Source organism: Diadema antillarum, unplaced genomic scaffold (assembly GCF_040938485.1).
Source record: "Diadema antillarum isolate AM-2024a unplaced genomic scaffold, OU_Dant_1.0 scf00000178, whole genome shotgun sequence".
Taxonomy (NCBI): domain Eukaryota; kingdom Metazoa; phylum Echinodermata; class Echinoidea; order Diadematoida; family Diadematidae; genus Diadema; species Diadema antillarum.
The window spans coordinates 558059-568293 of NW_027271067.1; the positions used below are offsets into that span (position 1 = coordinate 558059).

The 10235-nt window shown below is 40.3% G+C and overlaps 1 protein-coding gene across 1 annotated transcript; it reads left to right on the forward strand.

Moving 5' to 3' along the window:
• Positions 1-1260: 1260 nt before the first annotated feature.
• On the forward strand, positions 1261-9736 carry LOC139722932 (uncharacterized). The gene is made up of 3 exons (XM_071634214.1): positions 1261-1375; positions 6776-6931; positions 9010-9736. Exon 3 carries the CDS (start codon positions 9068-9070, stop codon positions 9599-9601), a length of 534 nt encoding a protein of 177 aa, XP_071490315.1. The 5' UTR covers positions 1261-1375; positions 6776-6931; positions 9010-9067; the 3' UTR covers positions 9602-9736.
• The last annotated feature ends 499 nt before the right edge of the window (positions 9737-10235 follow it).

Consider the following 10235-nt stretch of genomic DNA (forward strand, 5'->3'; position numbering starts at 1 on the left):
AAAACAATAATTATCTAGGCTTATACAAAGTATTACAACAAAATATACACATATAGGGCCTACATAAACTATTTTTGTCAAAGAAAAAAAGGATTTGAAAATGGGTATATATATATATGTGTGTGTGTGTGTGTGTGTGTTACGTGTACTTCTGAGAGAAGAGAGAGCAGGGGTGGGGAGGGATGGAGGGATGGAGGGCCACGGTGATGGAGTTTTTTATACATTATCATGGCCGGCGGAACCGGACCCCTGCCCCCACCCCCATTTTTTTTTAATTTTTTTGCATCATACAAAGGGATACTTAAAGTGTCACAACTTTGGGCCCCCACTTTCTTTTGCTTGTCAGCTGAAGAAACCCGGAAGTGGCACCAGAAGTTGCGCAGGCCCTTTTTTTCTTCTTTTTTTCTTTTGGCTTGGTAGCTCATGAAACCCGAAAGTGCCCCCCCCCCCCCCCCCCACTTTTGGAACTGTTCCGCCGGCCCTGATTATTGGCGAGTACAAGATTGCGTCGCATCCTTACCCTTCTCCCTTTCTCTCCCTCATTTAATCATAGGGTGTGGAAATTTAAGTGGGAATGCATATTAAAAGTATTATAGGCCCTACATACACTGCTAAGTCCCCAAGATTGTGCCTACAATGAAACTTGATCATTAGATAGAAACTTGCCAAATTTCCATGGGGATCGAGAGCGGAACGTCCCAGTTTAGTGACCTCCCATACTATGGTTATACACTCTTCACTTTTGATACCGTCATGTCTACTAGGTAATGTGGTTGTGACTAATACCACTGATTTGTGAAAGTGCTGAAAACTCGAAAACTCCATTCCTTTCTTCAGATCAGATTTTCACGAAACCTCTGTCATTCTGTTCGTCTGATTTTACTGTTATTATGGAAGCCGAACACAGCTTAAAATTGCACTATCTGGGTATCTGATATATATCCATGATCATGTATATTATATTCTTACTTGAAAGAAAGAGACAAAGAAACAAATCATAACATTTGAATCGTGTATTCAATTGTCTCACAACGTTACGCATCGAGTATGTTACAATTGCCCTCACCACAAAGACAGTGCTGTGGGAAAACGGTTGTCTCGTTTCTCGCTTGTATTTTCCCCTTTTCGGCCACCATAGCGAGCAGGGGAGTTGTATGTTGTGTGAATACGGTACACGTATAATATAGCGGAACGTACTGTGTACTGCGCGAAGAAAACACGAAGAAAGCGGTGAAAATTAGGAATAGTTTCGGAAGAAGAGACTCAGCAACCAGCAGGTACAGCGTCCTGCTGTTTTGCCCAGATGATTGATGATGCACGTCTATCAGACATGATAATACTGAGCAAACGAGCGGTAGATACTACAATAGCGTTGGTGAGTATTTCTTCGACGTTCTTGATCTTGTTTTTTTTTTCTTCTTCCTCTTTTCTCTTCATTGTCTTGAGCTCATGCCAGGTTGGAAAGCTCTCTGCTTATGCTAATGGACGCTCGACCGTCCTGCTTGGGTTCCAAGTTTCCAGCAGTTAGGCTCCTCGAGCTCCAGGATGTCGAACTTGTTGTGGGGGATCATTGTCAGCTGTTCTGACATGAACTATAATGACATTTAGTAGGCCCTAATAAATGTTGACTTTACAGGTAGATCTATCGTACGACTAATCATAGTCCATAGATCATCTATCAACTAAGTAAAGGGACTGTAGACTACTGTACAGTAGGCCTACTACTGGTTGAGGTGGGGATTCATGTTTTGAACATTCCTAAGTGAGATAATGAGAAACCTCTTTTTATGAAATATGAAAGAGCATGTAATTTTAAGAAGGATTCAACATTTATTTGATGAAAATTGGTTTTCAAATGGCTGAGATATTCCAAAAAAAGTGATTTAAATAAAAATAAGGCGACAGGCTGCGCCTAGGTCTCCTCTAAGCTCTAACGTTAGGGTCTCTTTCATGTTTCACCTTGTTTTTGGATATCTCAGCCATTTCAACACCGATTTTCATCAAATAAACTTTTGATACCCTTTTGAATTGCATGCTCTTTGACATCCTATAATAGAAAGTCTATAGATGTTCTAATTAGAGTGGTTTGTGAATAACTCGTAAAACGTTCAAAGCTAAATCCTCACCTCAACCAGAACTGTACGCACCCTTGAACTACGATGTATAACAGTTTAAGCTTGAATGTGCGGGCAGAAATAGATCATGCATGGTACCAGTACAGTGTATGTCAAGTCAATAACCAGGGTAACGTTACTTAGAAGGTGGGCATGCGGAGCTAAAGCCCCAAGGCCCCAGTCACATATACTAGATTCTAAACACGGATCCTCAAGGATCTACACGATGTTTTGTGGAGTTCCAGGATAGTTTCCACCTCTATGGAGCATTGACGAGCATTGATTTGACTACCCATAGTATCAACATGGCAGCTACACGGATAAGGCCAGAAAAGCGCGGCGTCTTCACAGACTAACTTGGCATCTACATGGATCAACACGGCAGCTACACGGCTGCCACATGGTTCCTCCCGGATTGCTTTGCCAACACGGCAGTCCCTGGATGACGCTGGATGTTTTTGACCTCCAAAGATGCTGTGTATTTGCAGTTGGCCTCCCAGATGTCCAAGGATGCCCAAGGCGTCGACACGGATCTCTCCCTGGATCACAGCGGATCTGATCCAGGGTGATCCCGCATGTCTATGTGACTGGGGCTTAACCTTTTGCATAGGCGTTTTGTGTATTATTATTATTATTATTATTAATTAGGTGATCCGAGTATCCTCTCGGATCACCTTCTGTATCTGTACGGATTCTTTGTTCTTCTTCTTCTTCTTTCTTTATTTCTGGACAAAAGTTGTGTATCTACTTACTCAGAAAGTACTCACAGTATCAACTTCAAACTCATACCATATATGTATCATGTCCCAAAGACGACAAATTTTATATATCATTGTGATTGGTCGATGGTGACGTCACTATGACGTCATTATATGAAAACACATTCCCACTCATATCTCATTGATGGAATGGAGTTTTTCAATGAAATTTACGTCACATATATTTCAAGTTATGCCCATTCCACTCATTTTCTCAAAATTCATATTTTCTCTTGAAACGAGCGCGTACGTGCGCGTTGAAATATTTGTATGCTCAAATCGAGCTCAAATTTTTTTTGCACACGTTTCAGACCATTTGGAGCATTTTTTGAAAAATTGAGAAAATTGGACGGACGCGTACGCGAGCGCGCATATACGCACGTACAGCTCATATGCAATATAAATTTCCCATTTTTTTACATTTATCGGATGCCTGAAATGTCAAGGAATATTTCTACCAAGTTTCAAGTCAATCCGACTCAATATGACGTCATACGGGCCCGTCAAAGTTGAAATTCCGCGCGCGCGTCAATAGCGATATACAGTGCAACAATGCTAAAAAACCGCCAATTTTAAATCCGAATTTACTCGTCAGGATGGACAGTGACCCCCCATTTTCTTTACATATTCTAAAAGCTGATGAAATGTACATGTTATTTCATGGGTTGGCGATGCTGGAAAAATGATGAAAAGATATCAAATTTCTTAATAAAGAAAAAAAAGCAAATTTTCAAAATGACGTCATCAAATTTTATGTTCACTCAAACATATCTCACTTATTCTTTGTTGATTTTCGTCCAAATTTCAATATGTTGTAGCTTATTAAATGGTCTTTCAGTCATTTAATAACAACATTTTGACAGGATGGCGGCATCACCTCGTAAAAATGGATTGAAAGTAATATTGTCAAATTTGACCAGTTTACGTGTTATCTCTATGGGAGAGCAGTTTTTCTGGCAGTGAAAATTGACATTACTCTCTTTTTCGAGCACTAGCTCACTTATGCTTCGGTGAATTTCTCCCAGATTTTAGTATGTTGTAGCTGAGACTTTGTGCTATCGTTAATGTGCCCTCTATTTTTTCATACGATGTCGGCATCACGTCGAAAAACTTGGTTGAAAATGGCACGAGGCTTCGATGCAGCGTCATTTTGCTTAATACACAGGGCCTATGGAGAATGAAATAGGTCATTGCGTAGCGCATCCGACTCGTAATCCTAAGGTCCCTGTTTCGAGGCTCACCCGTGCCAATATTTTTTTAAAATTTTTTTAAACACTTTTTTCTTCTTTTTCTTTAGTTAATCTTAATCTCCCCTTCCTTACTTTATCTCTTTCTGATTTTTTATGCTTCTCCTTCAAATTTCTATAAAATAACATAATATTTTCTTTATTTTTCTTTCTTTCTACTACTTTCTGTGCAATAGATGAACAACAACAATGGCTATCAATCCCATATTTTGCACATGTTTAGTACATGTCACGTACATTATTTCATAAAATAACTACTTGATCGGACACCATCTTGGGTATGTAAATTAGGGTCAAAGGTCATAAATGTTTCATCCTGTATCTTGGTGAATACATGTCCTATCTTTCCCATATTTTGCACACGCAAAGACCATGTTACAAGAATCATTTCATAAAATAATCACTTTTGCTTAGACGCCATCTTGGGTGTGCAAAGTGAGGTCAAAGGTCAAATATACTTCATTCTGTATTTCCGTTAGTGTATACGGAATTCGGTACCAAAGATGGCAGGTCTCACTCCCTTTTCTAAATGAGAATCCAAACATCACACGGCCAATGTCCCGTCAACACAGATGAAACCTGTATGGTCATGAATATTTGGATCAGGACTCAAATCATTGATTTAAGAAGAGATCGGATCACCTAATTTGTCAGTGTTGACAAATTCCGGTTCTAGTATTATTATTATTATTATTATTTTATTTTATTTTTTTTTTAAATTATTATTATTTATTTTGCTTTCAATCACAAATATCATATTACATTTTTCGAAATGAGAACATACACTGGAGTGGTAAGGGTGCACCAGGTTAGGCAGCCTGGGTCTGGAAAGAGCCAAATAAATGACTTGGGCCCTCGGGCCATCCACCCAACCCACCTGTTCAGCCATCATACACATGATACAGCCTAGTTCTACGTTAGGATCTGGACAGTGAGGGCTGACTAGACTAGGGAGTAGGAGTAATTTAGTAAAAGAGGCAGAGGGGTCTAATAGAGGGAGCGTTTACTTTTGGTTGAGACCTAACTTCAGGATTCTTATACTATAGTAGACCTTCTTGGTGAGATAGTAATGAGAAACCTCTCATAAAATATAAAAGAGCATGTAATTCCAAGAGGGATTCAATGTTTATTTAATGAAAATAGGTTTTAAAATGGCTGAGATATCCAAAAAAGAGCATTCCTAATAAAAGGTTGAACCCACCTGTTATTATTGTTTTACTTTTTTTAAATGTCTTTGCTATTCCAGAACAGATTTTCATCTGGACTAGTCTAATAAACTTTGAATTTCTCTAAAAGATGGTATGCTCTACTATTTCATAAAATGTGGTTTCTTGGTATCTACCAAAAAGTTAAAAGCCCAATTTTCATCTCCACCAATACTATACAATCCCTTTAAACTTGTAGTAGTTTGATGGTAAAGGTTGTTGCCTTGGCCTTAATTATACCCCCGCCAAACGAAGTTTGAAGGGGGTATATAGGAATCAGCGGACGGGCGGTCGGTCGGGCGGTCGGTCGGGCGGTCGGTCCGTTGCAAATCTTGCGTCGCGAACTACTTCCTCAGTTTTCAACCGATTCCCATAAAACTTGGCACAGATGTGTGCCTTGGGTTGTAGATGTGCAAGACGTATTTTTTGACAGTACCCAAAAGTACGTTGCCATGATAACGGCATATTATGGGCAAAAATGGGTACAAATCTTGCGTCGCGAACTCCTCCCACAGTTTTTGATCAATTTTTATGAAATTAGGTACAGATGTTCATCTGAATATGTTAATGTGCAAGACACATATTTCCGCAGTGGCAAAAAGTGCGTTGCCATGGTAACGGCATGTTATTGGTAAAATATAGGGCAAAATGCTTCATGGCAAAACTGCTTCATCAGTGTTCTTCCAATTCTCATGGAATTCATATTGAATGTTTGTCTTAGGATATAGGTCAGCATGACACATTTCTTGACAGTGACAAAAAGTATGTTGCCGTGGTAACAGCTCACATATTATGAGCCAAAATGATGGAAAATTTTGTGTTGCAAACTACTTCCTCAGTTTTTGCCCAATTTCCATGAAACTTGGTACAGATGTGTGCCTTTGGTTGTAGATGTGCAAGACGCATTTTTCGACAGTACCCGAAAGTACGTTGCCATGGTAACGGCATATTAATGGCAGAAGATCAAGGAAAGATCTTGCGGATTTAACTACTTCCTCAGTTTTTTGACCAAAGCTTATGAAATGTTGTTTTGACCAAAGCTTATGAAATGTTGTTTGGTGGGGGTATAACCAGTCGCTGTAGCGACATTTCTAGTTTAATTTAACAAGCTTTATCTTGGGATCAATTTGAATGCAGCATCGTCCTTGGGCAGACTACATGTGACTGACTAAAAAACCCATGATTTCACAGTAAGTCACTACTAGTAAGGTTTTGTGACTTGTCCAAAATTTCCATTTTTCTGTCATCAGAGTTGTAGTACTGTATCTAGTAGAGAAAAACTAAGACCCCCCCCCCTCCATATAATGCTAGCAGACACTGAGAAGTTACCATAAAGAAACAAAGCAAAATATTACTAGTTGACCCTTTGTAAAATCTGAGAGGGTATAATCTCATACGTAAGTCTCGGTTCTCTCTGATTTTTGTTTGTGATTTACTGTCTCCTCTCCCAGGCATTAGCCTTGTTGGTCCTGGTAACCTGGGGCTTTGTCATCTACGCTGGTCGCATCACAGCCATCAAGATCTACCCAGAGCTCGCTCTCCCCTCCTCATGATAGTTCCTGCTCAGATGCTACCCTGGTAACTCCAACGAATTGTCGGAGAAAACAGTAAGCATTACAAAAAGGAAGAAAGAAAAGAAGCCATCAACAACAACACAGACATATGCATAAGCTCATAAGGTGACTTTACCTCCAGGGGCCCTGTTGCATAAAAGTTGGGATCAAATATACTGTAAGTCAAAAAATCAAACATGAGTCGTTGCACTCTGATTAGCTGAACTGGACGTACTGTACATGTGATTTTCTGACATATGTTTGCTTGCATCTTTTTATGCAATGGACCCACTGCAGGGTACTTTTCCTTTTGCCTTTTATTTTTCCCCTTCAAGAGGTGGTACCTTGGCTACTCAAATTGATTGCAAAGACAGTGTATCAAAAGTGTGATGTTGTAGGAGGTGTAACTTTTAGTGAGAGACATCAGTGTGAAGTGAGGTGCAAAACAAGCTGTACAGTATGTCCCAAAAAAATTACAATCCACTTTTCACATTGATAACACCCAATATGATTAAACCGTCTAAATGCTACTTCAGGGTCTTAAAATATGACATCTTAGCTGTATTTTGCAAAAAATCCCATTCAGTTTGGTTAAGCGGTCACAGAGAAATGTGGATTGTTGTAAAGCATGTCATGAGTCTGATTCTTCCAAGTTTAGCACTTGGATGCTCTAGGAAATGCAGATTAATGTGTCAACACAATAGACAGAGCTTGGAAGGAAGAGATTTCTGACATCCTGGACGAAATTCCTCATTTCTCTTTGACCACCGAAGCAAATCGAATGGGGTTTTCTATAAGATGTGGGCAATGAGTTATAGTTTCATACCCTGAAATTGTATTTGGATTGATTTGCTACAGTTCGACCTCGATTATCCGGCCTCCTTTTATCCGGAAATCTCTATTATCCGGACGCGTTCACGCAGTGAAGGACTTTTTTTTTCCATCCAAAAATTGAGAAAAAACAGTGACTTTAATATCTTTTCATGGATCTATTTCACTAATTACACAAATGTGCATGATAGGTTTCTCAATATCTAATGAGGTAAAACATGTATGATTTTCACATAAAGATAATATAGAGTTCTACTTTATTTTTGTGAAGAAGGGACTACAATTTTGCGCAGGCTGGCATAGATTACACCACTGTTGCGGGGTACGCTACCTGCCTAGCTGCCAGTGCACTTGGACGGCAGCTATATACATTAACATTGTGTTTTCCATATCCGGCCAATTCGCTTATCCGGATGAGCGCCGGTCCCGACATGGCCGGATAATCGAGGTCGAACTGTATTTCTAAAACTATCGTTGCACAGGGTGCCGTTGTAATTTTTTGGGGGACATACGGTAGACAAATTCAAGCTGCACATACACGCATATCTAAGATTTACAAATTTGATGTTGTATGCACAATCTAATTGAGGAAATCAATGAAGTGTTATCCTTATGATTTTTGAATATTTTTTTTTTGTATCGTAACTGCCAAGCCAACAAGGACTTGTGACACCATCCCATATTGGATGTGCAAAATCCATGTGTGGACAGGAAGATGATAACGCAGTACGATTATATCGCCGCCTTCTGCTGAGCAGTTCTTTTGTGTGAAATTTTCTATTGGTGGACACTACCATGAAAGCTGTGTAGAAATGATGTTCTCCAGGGAAATGACAAACAGGAGGACCATTACAGCCTGTGGTTATACAATGATTTACTTATTGCGCTCAATATGAACATGAATACATATTACAGTTGCTATATATTCATTTACTTTGTGATATGATTTTCTATGTTTGAGATATTTCCTGATGTGCTCCCTAACATTCTTTGGAAAGGCCCAAGGAGGGGGGGGGGGGCATAGTAATTACTGATGGCTTTTTTTTCCTATTCAGCAGCTTTGGGAAGCACACCAGGGGAAGACTGAATTCTTAAACACTTGTACTACGCTTGTGTTTTTGTGACTCTTTTATCATCCTGTGGAAAGGCCAAATCAATGAATGGATGATTATAATGATATGTGCAGTGATAGTTGAATGAGATATATAGTGCCACAGATAATTTACTTTTCGATCAATACTGCATGTCTTTACCTGAGATTCATAAGAAGTAACTTCTACAAATATCTCCTCTACCTGCAGGTGAAAATAACACAGTGAGAAGACTGGCAGGTAAGCCTGCATACGTAGAGCAAACAAGATGGAGGTGACTCCCAAGAAGTGTCAGGTGGTGATGCGCAAAATCATGCTTGGGGACAGAGGAATGCACAAGTGCATCATCCCGCTGAAGAGGCTTTCACTCCATGAGAGGCAGATGCTGTCCAAGCCGTGGAGGGGCGACAGAATGCCCCTGTGCGGACAACACCAGAAGTTCAGTATTCTGCTCCACAAACTGAAACTGAGTCACGGGAGATGCAGCGACGGCAGAGTCAGTCCGGTCAGTCGCAAGGGAGACGGGAAGCTGCACTCCGCTCGTCACGCCCCGCCAAACGTCAAGGGGCGGCAGTTCAGAGTACTCCTCAGGCGCATGAAGCTGGACAGAGTCCTCCAGGAGAGACTTGACCACACCCTTTTCATCCACAAGGAGCTGGGATTTGTCACCAACCCCTACCTCATACCGGACTACTACCGCAGTCGGCTCAACAGGACGCAGGTCGAGGTGCTGAAGTTTGGCAGGCGTAGCCGTAGCCGTGCGGGTCGGTGTCGTGTGCGCATCAGGAAACTCCAGCTGTGAGTCCCAGGCTAGTTTGTTGCAGTGCCCCTGTCCCTGCATCAACCACATGGCTTGCAAAGTGTTGGCGAACATCAACAGCTTCTGTGTGCAAAGCGAATTCTGTTGAAATCATGTCTGTTCATGAGATTAGACATATTCCAGGAAAAATGCTGACGCTATCCTTCGAACTATTTTCACCCTGCTTGATGGTGATCATGCGGACATCTTTTATCCGCATGTCCTGATATTTACAATTGTGTATGCATACTGACTGCTTAATTTCCCTGGAAAATGTAGACTTTTTAAAGAAACATAGATTATGTCATGAAATCTACAAGGTGTACTTCTAGATAAAGATTTTAGTAAATGAATAACAAATTGTGATTGAAATTAATGGAATGATTGGCAAAAGTGTAATATGCGGCAGAGTACATCATGACAGAGTAAAAACATGGTAACCTTTTTTTTTTCAATCCTGTCACCCTTCCTTGTCCCAGTAAAGTGTAATCTATCCCATCCACATTCAAGAAAAACAATTTCAGGAATTCACACTTAAGGTGAATAGTGGCACTATTCTTCATGACACTTATCTGTGCATTTTTTTTAGACACTCTGTGATCCTGACATGAAGTTGCTCAGTTACCATAAAGATTGA

What these genes read in the sequence shown, in the direction of transcription:
- LOC139722932 (XM_071634214.1), top strand. Translation starts at nt 9,068, where the DNA reads ATGGAGGTGACTCCCAAGAAGTGTCAGGTGGTGATGCGCAAAATCATG.